The sequence below is a fragment of the Cervus elaphus genome, chromosome 7 (genome assembly GCF_910594005.1).
Source record: "Cervus elaphus chromosome 7, mCerEla1.1, whole genome shotgun sequence".
Classification (NCBI taxonomy): domain Eukaryota; kingdom Metazoa; phylum Chordata; class Mammalia; order Artiodactyla; family Cervidae; genus Cervus; species Cervus elaphus.
Window position 1 is genome coordinate 33,402,540 of NC_057821.1, and position 21,474 is coordinate 33,424,013.

The 21,474-nt window shown below is 44.0% G+C and overlaps 2 protein-coding genes across 6 annotated transcripts in view; one reads left to right on the plus strand and one right to left on the minus strand.

Moving 5' to 3' along the window:
- Nucleotides 1–16,892, plus strand: part of GPLD1 (glycosylphosphatidylinositol specific phospholipase D1) — a 52,092-nt gene extending 35,200 nt beyond the window's left edge. For 3 of the 5 annotated variants that reach the window (XM_043908389.1, XM_043908388.1, XM_043908391.1), the window contains 12 exons: nt 1,550–1,736; nt 6,605–6,715; nt 8,064–8,138; nt 8,241–8,397; nt 9,073–9,214; nt 9,998–10,103; nt 10,191–10,284; nt 11,354–11,530; nt 11,859–12,019; nt 13,339–13,365; nt 13,469–13,519; nt 16,036–16,149. In XM_043908389.1, the coding sequence (XP_043764324.1) occupies nt 1,550–1,736; nt 6,605–6,715; nt 8,064–8,138; nt 8,241–8,397; nt 9,073–9,214; nt 9,998–10,103; nt 10,191–10,284; nt 11,354–11,530; nt 11,859–12,019; nt 13,339–13,365; nt 13,469–13,519; nt 16,036–16,122 (1,375 nt within the window). In that variant the 3' untranslated portion in view covers nt 16,123–16,149. Of the gene's footprint in view, nt 1–1,549; nt 1,737–6,604; nt 6,716–8,063; nt 8,139–8,240; nt 8,398–9,072; nt 9,215–9,997; nt 10,104–10,190; nt 10,285–11,353; nt 11,531–11,858; nt 12,020–13,338; nt 13,366–13,468; nt 13,520–14,184; nt 14,242–16,035; nt 16,150–16,761 lie in introns of those variants that run through there. The other 2 variants (XM_043908390.1, XM_043908392.1) reach the window with 2 other exon arrangements.
- A 1,570-nt stretch (nt 16,893–18,462) lies between these two features.
- The window catches only part of MRS2 (magnesium transporter MRS2), a 37,257-nt gene continuing 34,245 nt past the window's right edge, over nt 18,463–21,474 (minus strand). The window contains exon 11 of the mRNA XM_043908393.1: nt 18,463–21,043. Within this exon, the coding sequence (XP_043764328.1) occupies nt 20,933–21,043 (111 nt within the window). The 3' untranslated portion in view covers nt 18,463–20,932. The remainder of the gene's footprint in view (nt 21,044–21,474) is intronic.

A 21,474-nucleotide genomic window follows, 5' to 3' on the forward strand; every position in this document is an offset into this window, starting at 1 on the left:
TTTTAGGGGGACTCTGTTTCATAACCAAACAGCCCAAGGATGTAAAAGTGACTATTTTTTTGGAGGCTTTTATAAAATGTCTTTTAAAAAATCACATTTTTAAAATACAAATAACATTGCAATTTCCTTGGAACAATAAACCAGCAGCCCTTCCTCTTCAGGCTGCTAATGTATTCAGCTCCAGCACAAGGAATGGAGGGGTGAATGCTGTCTCTACTGGCTGTTTATTTGTGAATAATGAATGGCTCTTCTTGGCCTCCTTCCTGAAAATCCAAATGAGGGCCTTCTGCTGGGCTCCTTGCCACATAAAGAGGGGTGCAGCACAGAGCTCCTTCTTGGGGGCCATTACTGGCCAGGGTCCCACCTTGGGAATACAGACCAGCAGTGTCTCCATGGTGTGTGTCTGACCCCATCCACCAGGCGTCACACCCGTTAGAAACTGCTCTTCTCTTTTTCCTCTGCTCAGCTGTCTCTTCTTCTTTATTAAAAATATATATATATTTTTGGCTGCACTAGGCCTTCAGAGGCTTTCTCTAGTTGCGGCAAGTGGGGGCTGCTCTTTGTTGTGGTCTGTGGGCTTCTCGTTACGGTGGCTTCTCGTTGCAGAGCAGGGGCTCTAGGCACGGGAGCTTTAGTAGTTGCAGCACGCAGGCTTAGTAGTTGTGGCGCACTGGCTTAGCTGCCCTGCGGCATATGGAATCTTCTGGGACCAGGGATCAAACTCCTGTCCCCTGCATTGGCAGGTGGATTCCTAAACACTGAACCACCAGAGCAGTCCCTGCTGTTTATTCTTTATGTGGCCATCAGAGCCCAAATAAATAAATGACTTGGTCATTCCAGCCCCAACCGAGACATGTGAACCATTGACTCAATTTGTCCCTCTCTATAACCGGCAGGTCATAGACTCTTATTTAGAAATATCCACTAAGTCTCTTTAATTTTTTCCAATATAAGGTCCTCTATGGAGAAGGAAATGGCAACCCACTCCAGTGTTCTTGCCTGAAGAATCCCAGGAGTGGGGGAGCCTGGTGGGCTGCGTCTTTCTCACAGAGTCGGACACAACTGAAGCGACTTAGCAGCAGCAGCATGTAGCTATGGTAGCAATAAAATGGTCTACTTACCACAAGTTGGTCTTTGATCAGGTGACAATCTGAGAAGAATTGAGCCAGTTGTAAAGTGATCGGTGCCGTTGGCTCAAGGGGAATTTCCTCCGTTCTCAGGTGGAGCCGGGATTGTGCTTTGTCTGCTCCGGGTTTTGCATGTAGAACAAGAAGCTTTGTGAGGGCGCTTTTTGTGTATTCAGGTGCTATGGTCCAGAAATGCTCAGAGGCCTTGATTTGTCCAATTTTGTCTTTGTTTTTTTCCCTCTGGAGAACAAGACTGAATCCCACAAACAGTATAACCTCAGAGGTGAATATAACCTCTGAATATTTTCGGATGGGAAAACCAATGAGAGGAAGTTACATTGTAGAATCTAGAAAGGAACAGGAAACAGTTCTGCCCAGAGCTCTCAGTAGACACTGCAGTGGGTTCCCTCCTCTTCTTACAGGGCGATGACTTCGGCCGATCTCAACCAGGATGGATACGGTGATCTGGTGGTGGGCGCCCCTGGCTACAGCCACCCAGGCCACATTCACGTGGGCCGTGTGTACCTCATCTATGGCAATGACCTGGGCTTGCCCCCCGTCGACCTGGACCTGGACAAGGAGGCCCACGGGATCCTGGAGGGTTTCCAGGTGAGGCCACATCTCACGTTTTCCCTTTCAAAGTTGATAAGCCACTGCCTGCCTTTCCCGGCACACTCTCCAGGATAAATGTCCAATGGCGAGAACGATGATAGTAACAAACAGCCAGAGGCCTGCATCTGTGTAGTGGCTTTTATTTTGAAAAACACGTTCACTTCATTGATCTCATTGTCTCTTTATCTTTTAGTGGTTTGTCTGACACCTTCCGAAACACCCATACTATCGAGTGCCTTTGAATAACCAATCAGGATGTGATGTCTTGATAATATGATAACACAAAACCTTTTTGTTTTGTTTTGTTGGGGTGTTTTTTAAATATAAATTTTTTTTTATCTTGTAACAATTTTATTTAAAAATTTTTTTTAAAATTTATTTTTGGCTGTGCTGGACCTTCATTGCTGTGGGTGGGCTTTCTCTAATTGCAGTGAGCAGGGTCTACTCTCTAATTGAGGTGTGTGGACTTCTCATTGTGGGGCTTCCCAGGTAGCTCAGTGGTAAAGAATCTGCCTGCTACTGCAGGAGACGTGGGTTCGATCCCTGGGTTGGGAAGATCCCCTGAAGGAGGAAATGGCAACCCACTCCAGTATTCTTGCCTGGAAAATTCCATAGACAAAGAAGTCTGACGGGCTACAGTCCATGTGGTTGCAGAGTCAGACACATGGATGCATCTCTTGTTTGAGAGCATGGGCTCTAGGGGGCGCGAGCTTCAGTAGTTGTAGTTTAGCCGTTTCACAGCATGTGGAATCTTCTCGGAGCAGAAATCAAACCCGTGTCTCCTGTATTAGCAAGTGGATTCTTAACCACTGGCCCACCAGGGAAGTCCTCTTGGAAGAACTTTAGATGCACAAAGTTGTAAAGACAGTCCAGAGAGTTCCTATGTACCTTGACCCAGTTTCCCCTGTGTTCACATCTTACATAACTATGGCATTCTTGTCAAAATTAAGAGACCAACACTGGTAAATTACTATTAACTAAACTCCAGACTTTGGTCGGATTTTATTTCTTTAAGTGGTTATTCATTACCAGAAAAATCCCACGGTGACTGTACAGATGTTCCATGTGAAGGCAGCACTAGAGTTCCTCTCGGGAGCACTAGAGACCTGGAGGGTTTTCCTCCTGGACGTCATTGGTGTTCGTCCTTACGTGAGAGATAAGTAAGGAGCCCTGTTACCCACCACGGATGAGTGTGGGGGCTTTGGTGGCACCGCAAACTCCAAGTATCAAGCCCTAGGGGAGTTGGGGGGTCAGACTTTTACTTGTCCCAGACACCCCATTAAACCTTTCATTGTGGAGTTAATGCTCTGAAAATATAGGATGGTGCTCCTGAACATACTTTAAATAATGAAAAGTCCAGTGGTTTATAATCTAGTTTAAGCTCTGATAGGTCTTCCCTGGTGGCTCAGATGGTAAAGAGTCTGCCTGCAGTGCAGGAGACCCAGGTTCAATCCCTGGGTTGAGAAGATTCCCCTGGAGAAGGAAACAGCAACCCACTCCAGTATTCTTGCCTGGAAAATCCCATGGATGGAAGAGCCTGGCAGGCTACAGTCCGTGGGGTTGCAAAGAGTTGGACAGGACTGAACAACTTCACTTTCAAGCTCTGATGGAAGGAACCCCTGAGTCCAAGAGGTGTTAACTAAGTTGATGGCAGAGTATGTGATCACACAGTCCCAGAGGGACAGGGACAGTATTTTCTGGGCCCTTCTGACACCACATGAGAAAGTTCCAAAATAAATTAACCCATTCCTGTTACTTCTTTCTTCTTCACCAAGCCATTCCCCTGTCAGGCTGTGGTGTAAAGTATAATCCTTTGGGCTCCTGTAGACAAGAAGTAAGAGAGGCAGCTGCTTCCTGTGAATGGGAAACTCCATCCAAGATCCTTGGGGTGAGGAAGGAGGTAACTCCATGCCTTTATCTCCCAGTGTCCTTAAGTAACGGGGAAGATGCCACACTATGGCGTGCTCTAGAGATGGGAATCTTGTAGCCATCATTCTTGGTCTGCAGTTAACCTTTCTGGTCCTTATCTATAAAATGGAAGATTAGGATAGATATCTCAAAGTCAGTTCAGTTGCTCAGTTGTATCCGACTCTTTGCGACCCAATGGACTACAGCACACCAGGCCTCCCTGTCCATCACCAACTCCTGGAGCTTGCTCCAACTCCTGTCCATTGAGTTGGTAATGCCATCCAACCAGTCTCATCCTCTATTGTCCCCTTCTCCTCCTGCCTTCAATCTTTCTCAGCATCAGGGTCTTCCCCAGTTAGTCTGTTCTTTGCATCACATGGCCAAACTATTGCAGTTTTAATTTCAGCATCAGTCATTCCAGTGAATATTCAGGGTTGATTTCCTTTAGGATTGACTGGTTTGATCTCCTTGCAGTCCAAGGGACTCTCAAGTGTCTTCTCCAACACCAAAGTTCAAAAGCATCAGTTCTTTGGTGCTCAGCTTTCTTTATGGTCCAACTCTCACATCCATACATGACTACTGGAAAAACCATAGCTTTGACTAAACAGACCTTTGTCAGCAAAGTAATGTCTCTGCTTTTTAATATACTGTCTAGGTTGGTCATAGCTTTCTTCCAAGGAGCAAGAGTCTTTTAATTTCATGGCTGCAGTCACCATCTGCAATAGTTTTTGAGCCCAAGAAAATAAAGTCTGTCATTGTTTCCATTTTTTTCCCCATCTATTTGCGAGGAAGTGATGGGACCAGATGCCATGATCTTTGTTTTTTGAATGTTGAGTTCTAAGCCAACTTTTTTAGTCTCCTGTTTTACTTTCATCAAGAGGCTCTTTAGTTCTTCTTTGCCTTCTGCCATAAGGGTGGTGTCATCTGCATATCTGAAGTTATTGATATTTCTCCTGGCAATCTTGATTCCAGCTTGTGCTTCATCCAGCCCAGCATTTCGCATGATGTACTCTGCATATAAGTTAAATAATCAGGGTGACAATATACAGCCTTGACGTACTCCTTTCCCAATTTGGAACCAGTCCATTGTTCCATGTCCAGTTCTAACTGTTGCTTTTTGACCTGCATACCGATTTCTCAGGAGGCAGGTAAGGTGGTCTGGTATTCCCACCTTTTTAAGAATTTTCCACAGTTTTTTGTGATCCGCACAGTCAAAGGCTTTGGTATAGTCAATAAAGCAGAAGTAAATGTTTTTCTGGAACTGTCTTGCTTTTTCTATGATCCAGCGGATGTTGGCAATTTGATCTCTGGTTCCTCTGCCTTTGCTAAACCCAGCTTGAACATCTGGAAGTTCATGTACTATTGAAGCCTCGTTTGGAGAATTGGAGCATTACTTTGCTAGTGTGTGAGATGAGTGCAATTGTGTGGTAGTTTGAACATCTTTGGCATTGCCTTTCTTTGGGATTGGAATGAAAACTGACCTTTTCCAGTCCTGTGGCCACTGCTGAGTTTTCCAAATTTGCTGGCATATTGAGTGCAGCACTTTAATAGCATCATCTTTTAGGACTTGAAATAGTTCAGCTGGAATTCATTAAGCATCTGCTTATTTTAGAATGCTGTGCTTTTTCTTGGAATGAGTTACCCTGCAGGAGGGCTTGCTAGTAGAGCTGGTGTTGAGGAAATGAACCCGTTTTCAGTTGGCAGGGGCCCCTACTTATGGGTCCCCAGCCTGCCCCAGCTTGCTTGTATCTCCAGGCAATCCTTTCTCGTTTATCAAGTACCCACCCCGCCTCCCCCAACACGGTAGAAAGGGGCTGTGTTCTCAGATGCCATTGCACACAGGTATAGAGAGATTAACCAACAAATAAGAGATGTGCGTTTTGGGGTGTGTGTGTGATGTAGCAAGCATCATTTGTGCAAGACTCTTCATTGTTAGATAAGTTGTGAAAGGATAGGAGAACCTCATGAGTTTCCTTTAGGTCTAGGCTGATTCCAGACAGCAGGAGATGGAAGATCTAGAAAATCCACCTTGGAAGAAAATGGTCCCTGAATGGGCTGAGTTTTCCATCTGTAAACCATAAAATTAGGGGCTACTAATCCACATAAAATGCTTGAACAGTGTCTACAGCAGAATCAATAGACCCTTTGGTAATGATGGATATGCTTTAAAGCTGTGCTGTTCAGTATGGGAGCTACTAAGTGTTTTGGCTTCTGAACATTTGAATGTGGCCAGTGAAACTGAAAAATTGACTTAAGTAATTTCAATGTTACAGCCACATTTATCTAGTGACTACTGCACTGGTCAGTACAGCTCTAGAACATCTTGAGTATTTGACAGACATTAGCTGCTGTTAAGTGATTATTATCTTGGGTACTTTCCAATAAGAGTCTAGTCCTTAACAAGGTTCTGAAAACCTAGAACTTTTAAGGACCTACATTCTTTTTTTTTTTTTTTTTTAATTTTAATTGGAGGCTAATTACTTTACAATATTGTGATGGTTTTGCCATACATTCACATGAATCAGCCATGGGTGTACATGTGTTCCCCATCATCCCTCACGGTCATCCCAGTGCACCAGCCCTGAGCACCCTGTCTGATGCATTGAACCTGGACTGGCGATCTATTTCACATGTTAATATACATATTTCAATGCTATTCTCTCAAATCATCCCACCCTCGCCTTCTCCCACAGAGTCCAACAGTCTGTTCTTTATATCTGTGTCTCTTTTGGACCTGCATTATTCTCTCTGGTACCTTATCTTCCCCCTTGAGGCAGACAGACGTGCCAGAAACATCCTTAGGGTGAGCTAGCCATCTGGAGGGTCATGGATGTGTTACGAGTGGGCTGCAGTCTTGTTCCTCAGTCCTGGGTGCTCGATGGGGTCCCCCAGGGAGTCAGGTGTGTTCTTCAGACGGTTATGGCTCAGCCCAGGGGGAGTAACTGGTGTGTCTTCAGCCCTCAGGTCGGTTTGGCTCGGCTGTGGCTGTGCTGGACTTTAACGTGGACGGCGTGCCTGACCTGGCGGTGGGAGCCCCCTCGGTGGGCTCCGAGAAGCTCACATACACAGTAAGGAGGCTGGTGGGGAGGGGGGATAGTGGGGGCGGAGGCTGGAGCCCATGGAGCCTCCAGAGAGAAGCAGGCGGAAGGAGTGCCAGGCAGTGTTTGTGGGGAGATGATCCCAGCCCTCTATTCAGGTCCTTGTGACCTCAGGCTACCTGGCAGATCCTGTTCCTGCCTCCCTGGCCTCAGTTTGGCTTCTCAGGTGGGATTTCCCAATTCTGCCAGGTCCTGAATTCCCCTTCCCTCCTTCCCTCCCCGGGGGATGCTGAGAGATGGTCAGGGGAGGCAGAAATTCCAGCTAATCCACAGCTTCCTGTCATGGGGCAGGGACGTTGAGTCCCTGGATCCTTCCTCTCGGGCACAGAACCCAGCATGTTCCCCCTTTTCCTCCCCGAGAGCAGAGATCCTGGGTCCTGGCCCAGAGGGCTCTCCTCCTCCCAGTCCACACCATAGCCGAGAATCATCAGTGACTGCAGAGTCAAAGGCCCTTCATCACCCTCTCCCACTGGGTTCACCTCTTCCCCTCCCTCCTCACTTGTGAGTCGTGGGAACAATTTTTCATGCAGACCATGGGGCACCCTCATGTTAGGACCCATGCTCATCCAGTTCTTTCTACCCGGGAAACCCCTTTTCCATTTTTTTTTTTTTTCTGTAGGGGGTAACACATCACTTCTTGGAGGAAGTGTGACCTAAACCCTGGTTCAGGGGACACTGTCATCCTTTGCTCGCTGCCCCTTTGTAGCCCCTCACACTGTGGTGTCACAGTTGCCCCTTGGCCAGCTTTTGGGGAGGGTCGAGGTTGGTCTTATCCATCACTGTGTTCTCAGTCCTCAGCTCAGCGGGGAAAGGAAATGATTCTAGAACGAGGAGGGATGGAAGAGGCAAGTTGTAAGATGGGAACTGTTTCGTAACACAGTAACAGCACAGCCTGTGTCCGAAGGCAAGCGAGTGGTACTGACGAGATGTACTGGTGTTGAGAAGTCATGGGCTGGGTCGGAGTGGTGGTGGGGCTTCGTGGAAGAGCCGGAGGCTGAGCTGGGCTTTGAAGGGGTTGTGGGCAGTTGAGTAGTTCATTCTGCAAATATGTTGAACAATTATGGATGGCAGACCCAGAGCAAGATGTGGGGGAGACCAAGATGAGATGACAGTTTCTGCTTTGGGGGCTCTTAATGATGTGATAGAAGAGGCTGATGCACAGGACCGGACACTGACTTCAGTCAGTAACCGAGCTCCTGACCCTACAGGGCTCTGATGGTGATTTGTTTCATCATCAGTCATCTTTGTCTTGCTCTTACTTAAGGTTCTCGGGTCACCACCGAGTCTCACAATCGCCCTGTGGTTTGTCCTTGTCTAGGGTGCAGTGTACATCTACTTTGGTTCCAAACAAGGACAACTGTCTTCTTCCCCCAACATCACCATCTCTTGCCAGGTATGTTGACCACCTTCACCAGGTACAGAAAACGAGAACTCACCGCATCCTAATTGCCCCAAGGCTGAGTTAAAGGTGTTTGGGTTCCCATTTTCTCTTCAGGATACCTACTGTAACTTGGGCTGGACCCTCCTGGCGGCGGATGTGAATGGAGACAGTGAACCGGACCTGGTGATTGGCTCCCCTTTCGCTCCAGGTGGAGGGAAACAGAAGGGAATTGTGGCTGCATTTTACTCTGCCTCCAGTTACAGTGACAGAGGTAGTGCTTGCCAGGGTGGGGTGGGCGGAGACCCCCACTGCTCTAGTCTGTGATGCCTTCTCTTGCATGGGGGTTTCGGTTCTGTTTCCCTTGTTGTGTGTGGTTTCACCTGAATTCTCTATCATTCTTCCTCTTTCAGATGTTCTAGCAAGTGTTGTGGGCAGTGTTGAATATACAGAAGGATCCAGTGTGTAGACCCAGATCCAAAGTGGAGGGTGGGGGGTGGGCAATAGTTACCCTCATAGCGTCTCAATGGAAGAGTGAATACACTCAGGCATCCCATTGATGCTCCAGCTGTCCAACAGGCCTTTTTTTTGGGGGGGTGGGGTGCACGCAGTTTGTGGAATTTTAGCTCTTCAGCCAGGGATTGAACCTGGATCCTTGGCAGTGAGAACACAGGATCCTAACCACTGGACTGCCAAGAAAATTCCCAACAGGTCCTCTTTTTAGACAGCATCCTCCACTCCACAGAGGCTAGCTCTAGAAATGTATTTTTTGTATGATGCATGAGCCCCATTTCTGATGCTGGGGCCCTGGGGACAGGTGTGGGGGCACGTAAGAGTTGTGGCAAAAACAGCCCAATGAACCGTTTCTCATTATCCTACACAAAGGGCCACTCTTCCCATTCCTGTAGTCTTTCCACGTAAAGCAGAAGGCACTGTTTGTCTTGTGCAGAGAAGCTGAACGTGGAAGCTGCCAACTGGCTGGTGAGGGGAGAGGAGGACTTTGCTTGGCTGGGGTACTCCCTTCACGGCGTCGCTGTCAACAACAGCACTCTGCTCCTGGCTGGAAGCCCGACCTGGAAGAACACCAGCAGGTGAGTCCTGATGTGGGGTGCAGGACAGTGACCCAAGGGGTGGGTGCCTGAAGCCTGGGGAGCCCACTGAATGTGGGGTTCACAGGAGTGGCTCTGAAATTCCTACCCTTCAAGGAAAAGCGAAGACTCTGGGTCAAGTGGCAAATGTTCCTTTTTAGAAGTTTGAGAGAGAGCTGTGTTAGTTTGCCTGCATTGTCTGGGTGGCTTAAGCAGCAGGAATCGATGATCTCACAGCTTCGGAGGTTAGAGATCTGAGATCAAGGTGTCAGCAGGGTTGCTATCTTCCAGGGCGCCTCTCTGTCACTTACAGCCGTCTTCTCCGTGCCTCCCATGCATCCTCTTTTCTGTGCATTGATCCCTGGTGTCTGTCCCTCTTCTTATGAGGACACTAGTCATATTGGATTGGGGCCCCACCACGATGACCTCATTTTAGCATAATTACCTCTTTAAAGACCCTGTCTCCAAATGCTATCACATTCTGAGGTATTGGCGGTTAGGATTTGAACATATGAACTTTGGGGAACACAATCCAGCCCATAACAGGAGGTATCCCCCTATTTTGTCAGTTGGGAAGTAGAATGTGAACCTCTTAACCTGGAGAGCCTTGATATGGGGGTTCTTTCTGAACCTCCCCCCCCCCACACTGATGACAGGGACCAGTAGCCTGGGGTGCAGGGGGCGCTGTGAGTGGGGAAGATGTGGGTCATCTTTCCTTGGACCTGAGCACCCGCCCAGCGCTGCGTCCTGGGTCCCAGCACCTAAGCCCAGCATGCTTGCTTCCAGTCAGGGCCACTTGTTCCGCACTCGTGAAGAGAAACAGAGCCCTGGACGGGTGTATGGCTATTTCCCGCCAAACAGTCAAAGCTGGCTTACCATTTCCGGAGACAAGGTATGGCGGCCCCCTCCCTCCCCAGGGAAGCAGACACCACAGGGAGAGTTTTTCAGCTGTACTGTAGTGACTTACTGCATTTCACAGGCGATGGGGAAACTGGGTACCTCCCTGTCTAGTGGCCACGTGATGGTGAACGGGACCCGGACCCCAGTGCTGCTGGTGGGGGCCCCGACTCGAGGTAGGTCACCCGCCATGAAACTTCACTTCTTCAAGAATAGCTGCGTCACTTCCCAAACCCTGGAATCGGATCATTCTCATTTTGACCTATACTGCTTTTCCAGTGGTGCCTGCATTGTATCATAACCACCCCCGTTATGATAAAACTCCAGTTTTGCAAAGATATGACATCACTGAAAGAACTGGGGGGATCTAGTGTTGAAACTGTGACCTCTCCCAGCAGGTGGGTCATGTGGCGTCAGACAGATGTCACTGTCTTACCGGCAAAAATTAAAAAGACAACTGCAGTATCCCCATGAGTTCACCGAAGTGTTTCAGTGTAGAGTTCGGGAATCACAGCTCTATGGACGGATTGAGTGAAACGTGAAATATCTGACCTACTTGCAGGGCAAGTTCAAGTAAACTAATAATTAGATTTAGGCCTGTCCCCCCGGCCTCTGGCTCAGCAGGATCTCTGGGTCCGACTGTGGCCACGACACACAACCGTTTAAATATTCAGTGGGGATTTTATGGTACTCATTAAAAGCTACAAAGTATTTGTGGTATGCAAAAGAATACTCGATGGCAAGGTTGAGCTGAGACTGGGAACTCACACACTGCTGGTGAAAGGTAAACTGATGTACTTTCTCTAGTAAGAGGTTTGGCAAAATGGCAAGAGCCTTAAAAACAATACTCATCCCCCAAATCCAATGCTAGACGGGTCCCTTCTAAAAATCTGTTCTCAGAAAATACTGTGGGGGAAGGATCATAGTAATTCATAAATATCATTTATCATAGTATTAAATATAAAACCAAAACTTAGTAAAAGGAATTTTGTAATCTGCAAAAAACCCCATTAAAATGTGTAGGTATGTATATGTAAGTATATATCACTGTCCAGAAACAAATATATGCATTACATACATTTTCTTCTTTATACTTTTTTTGGGTGTTTTCCACACCTTTTACAATGATCATATATAAATTTTGGCATTCACAAATCTGACATAGTTTTGCCTGTGTCACTGCAAGTCTGTGTCCTCGCTTCGTTCTTGTGACGGTGGCAGCTACTGTTCCGTGGTTTATTTCAGATGTCGTGTCTAAGGTGTCATTCCTGACCATGACCCTGCACCAAGGTGGGAGCACGCGGATGTATGAACTGACCCCTGACTCGCAGCCTTCTCTGCTCAGCACCTTCAGTGGAAACCGCCGCTTCTCCCGATTTGGTGGCGTGCTGCACTTGAGTGACTTGGATAATGATGGCTTAGGTAGGAAAGGAACGGTGGCTCTGGCCAAGAACATGGGTCCCCCTGATAGGATCACCCCTGGTCTAGCCTCATAACGAATCAAGACCAGAGCCGGATGTACAAGAGTGAGTTGTACTTCTTGAACATGGTGAAATGAGAGCCACCCACATCAATGAATGATGAAACAGAAAACAAAAGCCTCTGACTGCACTGGAAAGAAATCAGGGTAGACCAGGGAAGGATGCATTACTATTAGTGGGAGGCTGGGTGAGGACCCAGCAGTGGAACAATGGAAAGGATGACAGCAAGGAGTAAGACACTTCCTTCTTCTGGTTTTCATTGTTCACAGATGAAATCATCATAGCAGCCCCGCTGAGGAACACGGACGCAACTGCGGGACTGATGGGGGGAGAGGATGGCCGTGTTTATGTGTATAATGGCAAACAGATCACCGTGGGTGACGTGACAGGCAAATGCAAATCATGGGTAACTCCATGTCCAGAAGAAAAGGTAAGTATTGTACACAATTCCACACCAAACTGGGAAAGGACGGTACTTGCTAATGCCTTGGTAAATTATGTCCACTCCAGAACTCTTAGTTCCTACTTGGACTCAGGTAACCTGACCCACACCTGAGGTCAGAGCACAGTCACTTGCTTGAAAGCTGCCTGCCTTCCGGCAGTTCTACAGCGCTTGCCCCCATAGCTGAAGTTCAGCTCGATATGGTGTCATACTGGCTCTTGGTTCGGAGTGCACAGCAGAAAACAGACCATGGCCGCTGGAGTTTCTTGAAGACTCCAGCCCTTTTTATTTCATCTTTCATTGCTTAAGTTTCCTGGATCTAAAACACTTGGCTGTTATTTTAAACTTAAAATTTCAAATTAGAAGAGAGTTTATTGTAAAACCATTAGAAAATGCAGTACAAAGAATTCCAGTCTGCAGAGATGTCCAGTAACCTTTTCATGTGTATCCTGCTAGTATTTTTTTTCTATGAACTTAATTACTACCATTTATTGTGTACTTACTGTGTGTGTGCCTGGGCTTCCCAGGTGGTGCTAGTGGTAAAGAATTTGCCTGCCCATGCAGGAGATGTGGGTTTGACCCCTGAGTCAGAAAGATCCCCCTGGAGGAGGGCATGGCAATCCAGTCCAGTATTCTTGCCTGGAGAATCCCATGGACTGGCAGGCTACAGTCCATGGGGCTGCAAAGAACTGGACAGGACTGAAGCGACTGAGCATGCATACACTTTGTACCTAGCACTTTTTATATACATATAAAATCTAATTCACATCAAAGCTATTAGTTTGGTATTCTGTTCATTATAAAGAAACTGAAGATCAGAGAAGGAAGTTGTTACAGGTCACACTGCTAGGAAATGGTAGAACAGGGACTTGAACCAAGAGCTGATTCTGAAGCACACCCTTAAACCTTTACACTGTGTCTGTGTATATATTAATGGTTGTGATCCTAGTGTACATTTCATACACAACTTTATCTTTTTTTACCTATCAATAAGTCTTCTATGCTTTCTATATTCTTATACAATATATCTACCAGATACTTAGTTGTTTATCTGTAGACAAACCATTTAAGTGACTGTTAGTCACTTAGTCTATTTCAAATTTTTGCTGTTATAGTAAGATAAATATTCACATAAACATTTTTATACATCTGTTTTTCTGAGCTACATTCCTGTAAGCAGAATTTCTGGTGACAAAGGGCTTCTCTAAAATGTAGAAATTTGAGTGAGTATAATTAAAATTGGTTAAAGAAAAAAATCCGTGAACAGCAATAACATTAAGTCTCCCTTTCTTATCACTCTCTTTCAGGCCCAATATGTACTAATTTCTCCTGAAGTAAGTAAATTCTAAAAAAAAAAGAAGCCCTTTCCCGTATTTTAAGTTGATAAAATCATATGGTATGTTTTCAAAGGCCATTAACAGACAGTGTATTTCACAGGCAGGCTCAAGGTTTGGGAGCTCTGTGATCACTGTGAGGTCCAAGAAAAAGGTAAGTGCCAAGACTGTACGGCTTTGGTGTTTGCGTTTGTTCTAAGGCTGGGATTTGGGAGTGATCTCATTTTGCATGTATTTTAGATTTTATTTGAAAAACAGGGACTCAAAAAAAAAAAAAAAAACACACATAATCCCATCAGTTTTTGGTGAAAGGTTCTCCTCACTACCCCTCCAATTTCATCCTCTACAACAGGGGTTGGCAAATTACAGCCTGTTGGCCAACTCTAGCTGGCTGCCTATTTTTGTGTAATCCACAAACTAAAAATGATTGACATGTTTAAATGACTGGAGAAAATGAGAATATTTTGTGACACAAGGCATTTACAAGAATTCAAACTGCAGTGTCTCTAACAAGCTTTACTGGAATATAGATGGCCACATTCATTCTTTTCTCTTCCTCTGCGGCTTGTTCAGTTGCTCAGTCGTGTCCGACTCTTTGCGACCCCATGGACTGCAGTTACCTCTGATACTCTACCACAATTGCAGTTGACTGATGTCCCACAAAGCCTAAAATATTACCCTGATACTTTACTGTAAAAGTCTGCCAACCCTTGCCATATTGGCTAAGTATTGTTAATATATTTTGGTTCTTTAGGAATGAACCAAATACATACTAACAATATATTTGTTATATAATTGTTTCTTTTTGTATGGCTTTAGAATAACTATGCAAATCTCTCTGCTGGCTAGATTCCTGGAAGACTACTAGGTCAAAGGGTATGCACATTTTGAATTTTAATAGCCATGACAGATTTAAAGGATTTTATCTTAAAACATACAGCTAGACTACTGATTTCACTCATTTATTTAAGGATATGACACTGTACAGATCTGTGCTAGGCTATGAGAAAGAGACCAAGTGTCTGCTCTTGAGGAAAATTAAGATTTATTTAACACGTGGGAAGTTAAAAGGCAAATAAGTATAGTAATAAATGCTAACTGGAGGTGTGAACTGTGGTATGAAAGGCTAGAGAAGCCATCATAGATTTTTGAGTACAGAACCAAGTCTGCAAGGCTTGGCAGGTGCTGTGGACTTGTAAGCACTGTGGTGAAACTGCCCTCTACTGGTCAACAGTTCAAGTAGCCCTTGAACTCATTTATGGGCAAGTTTAACCACAACAAAAAGAGATTATAAACTATGGGGGCTTCTCAAAAGATATGATCATAAGAATATCATAAATTTGTTTTGCATTTTAAATTTTATTCACTTTCCAGGAATCAGACGTTACTAAGACGTTACTAAGAACCCATGAACCATATACAAATCATGAACCAACTGAAGAGGGGGGGTAGTGTAGAGCATCTAAAATAATCTGATTCCTTTCTGTTTAACACTGCAAATTCATCTTCCTAATTACAGTTCATGAGTCAATATTAAAATTACTCCACTTTCCTAACACATACCTGAGGCTGGGGGCCCTGAAGAACTCTTTTGAGTGTGAAGATAAATCGAAGGTTATGTTTTAAAAATGGACACAATCTGAGGATGATGAGAGTGGGTGGCCTCTTAAGGAGACATGAGTAAAAGTTATGATTTTGAAGACTCCTCTCTTCCTTTCTCTGTGTGAGCATTAAGCAACCAACTAGAATTAGGAGGACCACTTACCTCTGTGGTATTGCCACCGTGTTTCTGAAACCTCCTGTGGCCTTCAGCCAGCCTGTGAGCCCTGATGGGAATTGGCTGGGGGAGTCAGGGAAGGCCTGGCAGAGCCCCTGGGGCTTGAGTGGATCTGGAAATCAGAGTACGCTGACTGCGCAGAAAGGGCAAGAGCAGGGGAAGACTTGATTTTAGGAATGGAGGTGGTTTAACCAGGCAATGGAGAGGACACTTAGCTTGTGGCCAAGCTATAGACATATCCAGTAAATGAGCAATTCCACAAGTGAGAGTTTACAGCTTTTTTCCCCCTCTTAATTGACAATGGGGGTATTTAAAAAGACACACGCAAAGGGTCATGCATAGTACCTGACACATCTGAATTCCATTGGGAGGTTTCAAAATTAAGTCAATGAAAAACTTCACAGGTTTGGTCCCTGTATGGTCACACCCTGCTCCACCCATCAGTCAGTCTGATCAGCCACACCTCACCTATCCGCCATGGTCCAGAAACACTTGGTAGTTTCAAAACTAAAATCCACTTCAAAAAATGTTTAAAAACTTGTATAAGCTTTGAAGACAATTTTGAAAGCAGCAGGGGCAGAGAAGGTGGTGTGAACACATTGATGAAGCCAGATTACTCCAGATATGCCATCTACACTCCACCACAGCTAGGATGCTGAATAAACACTCACAGATGGACTTTTCCCTTGTGTACCTGAGAAGGAGCTAGTGAGGACTTCCTCAGCTGTGGTTTTCTGAACCTACAGAGCTGAGAAAGAGGCATTTAAGCTCAAGCCCTTGGGTCTGGCCAATGTCTAGCTTTATCTTTCTAGCTCAGAGAATAACATGATGCCTGGACTTCAGCAGGAAAGCGAAACAGCTTGTGAAGGAATCCTGTTTTGTGTCTCCTACAGAATCAAGTTGTCATTGCTGCTGGAAGGAGTTCTCTGGGAGCCCGACTCTCTGGGGCGCTTCATATCTATAGCCTCGGCCAAGATTAAAGGTTTCACTCCATTTTCCTCACCTGTCCCCCTCTCTCGTGCTGAGTCATCTTCTGGGTGAGCGTTCTGGGGGACAAAGTGGCGTATCCAGGGGAGCCTTGGTGGACCTTACGACAGGTGGGGCTCCTGGGGGTGGAGACACACACAGACTGGCTGCCAAGACACAGTAAGTGGTGACAACATCCGAAGTATGTGAAACAGTGGATGCGCTGGTTACTCGTGTCCCTTGGCAAAGCTTGTTTCCTGTGCACCTCAACTTAATTCCTGACTGGCTTCCTGTGCTCAGACCTGTTGCACAACCCACTTCCTCTTCCACTTGAGCACCTGTGTCTTTCTGATGCCTTGAAAGGCCTGTCTCTAGTTATCTTAGGAAAAGCTCTGTAGCACAATTCTTGCTAAAAACGTCCTCTTAAAACTGGTGACCCATTCCAGTCAAAGTCAAACAGAAAGCACTGTACACAGGAGAAAAAGCATGAGAGAGAACGAGGAGAAAAGTACGGGGGTGAGGCATAACCTCACAACTCCAAAACCACGTCGTAAGTGATGTGGTCCTTTCTTATGAGGACTATTGTGTCTTCAGTGTTTCATACAGTGAAGGACAAATATAAAAAGTAAAATATCACCTGACTGTGCCCTCAGATGCTTCTGGAGAAATGACTGTTCTAACAACCGTTGCACCTAGTGATCTTCTGCTAACCTGAAGTCATCTCAGGAAGCCCCAGGCAGCGGGAGACTGCCACAAGCCTTGCCAACAGAACCAGAACAGGAAGGAGAGAGATCTGTCGTGAGCTGCAGGTGACTGTGCGGGACTAAGGAGTGAGGCAGGCTTGGCCTCCCTGCTTCCTGGGCTGGTCTCAGTGGAGCAGATCTCATCTGCCAGGCCTGGAGGGTAGAATGTTTGAGGGAAGGGAATGGACCACAGGATTTCAGCTTCTCTAAAAATCTGTGGGCACTGTTATCCGTAAACTGTAACTAGTTGATTCTCTATCCGGGTAGAACCTCTTTTCTTCTGACACTAATGAAATGATACTAAAACCAGGAAAAAATTAAAATGACCAGAGCCCGTCTCTTAGCTTCTCAGGGCAGTAAAGAGACTGGTCAAAGGACGTAGGGTTTTAGCTGAAGGGTAAGTTGAACTCGAAATCAAAGGAAAAACCAGTAGAATTACAACTGTGAGTATATATTGAGTGTGTATATAGGAGAACAGCATAAACAGGCTCACACCTAGACAGGACCTCTGGCTGACTCCCAGGACCGTCCCGTCCCTTCTTTCTCAAAGAGGTATACTAGTTGCATGGTTCCCTATGGCACAGTACAAAGCACATAGAAATACCATTTGCTTTTTGGTTAACAACTATTTGGCTGCTCAACCTATTTGAAGAATTGTTTTTATTAAAGTTTATTTTTAGGGGACCAGAAATGACTTACTCGTATTCCCTTATTCTGAGTGAAGAACAAGCTGAAGACGCTGCATTTCAGTAAAGGCGTGCTCTCAGTACCGCGTCTCTTCATTTAGAAGGATGCATACCTTCATCAGGCCGCTGCTAAACAAAGTGTTATGCTTGACTAAATGATCGGGCCAGTGTTTAAACATAATTATTCTTTACCTGAGGATTTATATTTTCCTGAACGTAATAGCAACCAGCGGGAGGAGATGGTTAAAATTTACTAAGTTAGAAGCAGGTCTTCATATAGGATATTTAACCATACTAACCCGTATTAAGAAATTATATAAACTGTATCCTACTGCATGTATGGAAAATATATAAAAACCTGGCATACAGAAAAAAACCTAATACCCGACAGACTAATATATTATCTCAACAGGTGGATTAAGTTTCCATTCTACACTAAGTTAACTGTAATTCTAAGCACTGGTTCTGACTTCAGCCGCTCAGTCGTGTCCGACTCACTGTGACCCCATGGACTGCAGCATGCTAGGCCTCCCTGTCCATCACCAACTCCTGGAGTTTACTCAAACTCATATCCATTGAGTCAGTGATGCCATCCAACCATCTCATCCTCTGTCGTCCCCTTCTCCTCCTGCCTTCAATCTTTCCCAGCATCAGGGTCTTTTCCAATGGTCAGTTCTTCACATCAGGTGGCCAAAATATTGTAGTTTTAGCTTCAGCATCAGTCCTTCCAATGAATATTCAGGACTGATTTCCTTTAGGATGGACTGGTTGGATCTCCTTGCAGTCCAAGGGACTCTCAAGAGTGTTCTCCAACACCACAGTTCAAAAGCATCAATTTATCCTTTTGAATTGATTTATGACATACTTAAAATAAAAATACCTTATAGGGTTTAAATCTCTCAGGAACACAAATCTGAACTTATACAACAATTCAAAATTACCTTTATTTTATGATACCAGAACACGGTTACATATTTGCAATTTTTGTCTATTACCTGTATATGCAAAGACTGTCTTACAGGCTTCCAGACTGGAACTGATTTATGCCTTTGTATCACACACCTAAAGAGATTTGAAGTGAGTTTGGGAATAAACTCAGGTATCTGAATTCCCTATTCCATGCTCCAACTACATAAATTTTTACCATTACTAAAGTAATGACAATAAATCCTGAATTTAAAGTGAGTTTGAGTTTAATATTTAATATTAATTTTCCAAAACATAAAGCTGTGTACAAATCTTAGAATAACTCACCAAAATATATGGCTTTTTAATATGATTATTTAGTGGTTATCGGTCTATCAAGAGTAAAGCAAGTATTAATAGTATCTTAAAATGACACCTATTTTTGCTACACTTTCTTAGAGGTCTTACAATAACAACATGTTAAGAATATCATTCCCTGTACATGTTAAAGAGGATATGACTGCCTGCTTACTCATAACTGAATATTTGGTATTCTTTCAGCTTATTTACAAATAATTTATATACTCCATCTATTTAAATTCAAAATTTAAAACTGCTGAACTTTTTTTTCATAGGCTGTTTTATTATTTGATAGCTCTTTAATGTAAGAAGCATCCTGCTATCTATCACCAAAGCAGAGGCAGCTGACATCTAGAAATTAACTTGACTGAACCATGTTCAAGAACTTTATAAACCATTAGTACCTTCCCTTTATCAGACTTATGAGGTAGTTGCATTTATTTCCCCTTTTACTGATGAGACACTGACTCAAAATTATTTTAGCTAAGCCCTCCTCAAACTAACATCAGAAAGAAAAAAAGACCAAAATTCTATCCCGTACCTGACCTTAAACCAAATCACATTTTGCCTCTTGGACTTCCAAATTTTCGTCACAGTTAAGTAATATTTATTAATATTACCTATTTTACAGTGATAACCTGAAGATCAAAAACAGCATAGTGCTCTGAGGTATACCAAAGAAGAGTGCCCTGTGAAATCTAAATATTGTTAAAGATACTTTATCTTGGAAATCAAATAGATCTGTGATGGTATTTACATTCCACAGCCACACCATACAGCATGCTCCAAGACAAGCCCAGCGTGTTTCATGCTGTTCCAATGTCCTTTCATAACCACACATGGAAACGGGAAACTTCATTTGTTTTTTTTTCAGATCAGCTATTGGAAAGAGCATTTTAATTCATTTTTACCCACCTGGTAAATGGACCCTATTTACTAATTTTGTAGTGCAAGAGCTGCTTTGGACTCTAGAATTGTCTATGTATGTTACTTCTGGAGATGAATATAACTAATGTTCTGTGTAACTTTTTAACCTCCAGAAAATATAGAAAACATAGAAGATATCAGGTAGCACAGGTGCTTGAGACATAGAAATATTAGCCATGTTTTAAACTCAACTCTGTGAAAACAAAAAGGTAGCAGATACAATTTTAAAATTTATCTACCCTCTTGTTTTAGGAAGCCCATCAGCCAGCCTCTCGGGTGTAGCCAAACAGATGAAAAATGTGTAGCCTAGTTAATCTTGCTACACGTTTTCCTTTTTGGTGTGACATGTCTGTCCTAAAAACCAAGGAATGATTCAAACAGCTATAAAACAGTAACAGAATGGAAATACTTCCAGCTATTTCCAAAGGCTTTAATTACAGTCAAACAAAGAAAAATAGTTTCATGGGTTGAGGAAGTAAAATTTTAAATAACTGGAAGCTATACAAAGCTGATATTAATGTCTCATTTCCTTTTTGTATTCCTTATATAAAAATAGGGGCAGGGACTTCCTTGGCAGTTAAGAGGTTGAAATAGCACACTTCCACTGCAGGGGGCATGGATTCAAGCCCTGGTCAGGGAACTGAGATCCTGCATGCAGCCAAAAAAAAGAAGAGCGGGGGGAGGATGTGTGTGTGCAAATAAAAGAAGATACAGTTATGTCAAAGGCTGATTTAAAGTTTATGGTTAATATATATTATGCTAGCTTTTTCACCTGAGAGTCAGGAAATTCACAAGAACATGATTCCTTACAGTAAGAACTGTGGTTACTAATCTCACAACTATGGGTTTGTCAAGTTTCCAGGCTTCATTTGGCATGCGGCTGCAGTTTTGTTAACATGTATAAATTAAATAAAATCAATACCACAATCTAATCCTGGATTAAGTTAATCTCTTCATGTCTTACATCTATAAAAACAGCCTTTTAAGTTTGTAGGAAATAGAATTTTGGTCTTTTACAAAGCAAGCACAAAAATACAATTAAGTTCTAGTACTGTGACTGCCATAATATTTTTATCATCAGACATTATAATTTAAGTGTCAGTGATTTTCTTTCAAGTCTCTGATTCCATAAAATAATAATAAGATACTAGAATTTCCCTGTGACTACCATAAAAAATAGTTCAGTTTCCATCGGGTTATTCCTAACGATTTGTTAGGACACCCCTGCTTGATCCAAGTCCATCCGGCCTGAAGCTGTGTTTCACTTCCAGCCTTCTGTCTGCCTGCAGTGTCTTCTTAGGTAAGGAGGCCATCTAAATAAAAGCAGAAAAAATTCATAATTTTAGTTGTGTCGGTTTAAAAGAAAAACCACCAGTAAAAACGATACATTAACCACTAAAGGAGTGAAGGCCTGCCAGCCGTGTATCACTGTCTTGAGTACTTGCTCCAGGGATATAAACTACAAGTGGAAGGCTATGAAAAAGAGATAAACTGTCTTTTCCTAACACGATAAATGTTTTTTACATTTCAGTTTTGGTTATGACAAAACTTGCACCAGAATTACTAACACCTGTCTAAATGTACAATGTCTGTCACAGCATTCCACCAAAATAAACTTCTAACTTACTTACTCTGCCACTGCTTTCCACATAACATCGAATTCTCCTTTTAATTACATGAAGCAGGAGGCACTGACTTAAGTGGGAAAGCTGGGTGAGGCTGAGAGAAATTAAAAAACCTGTTC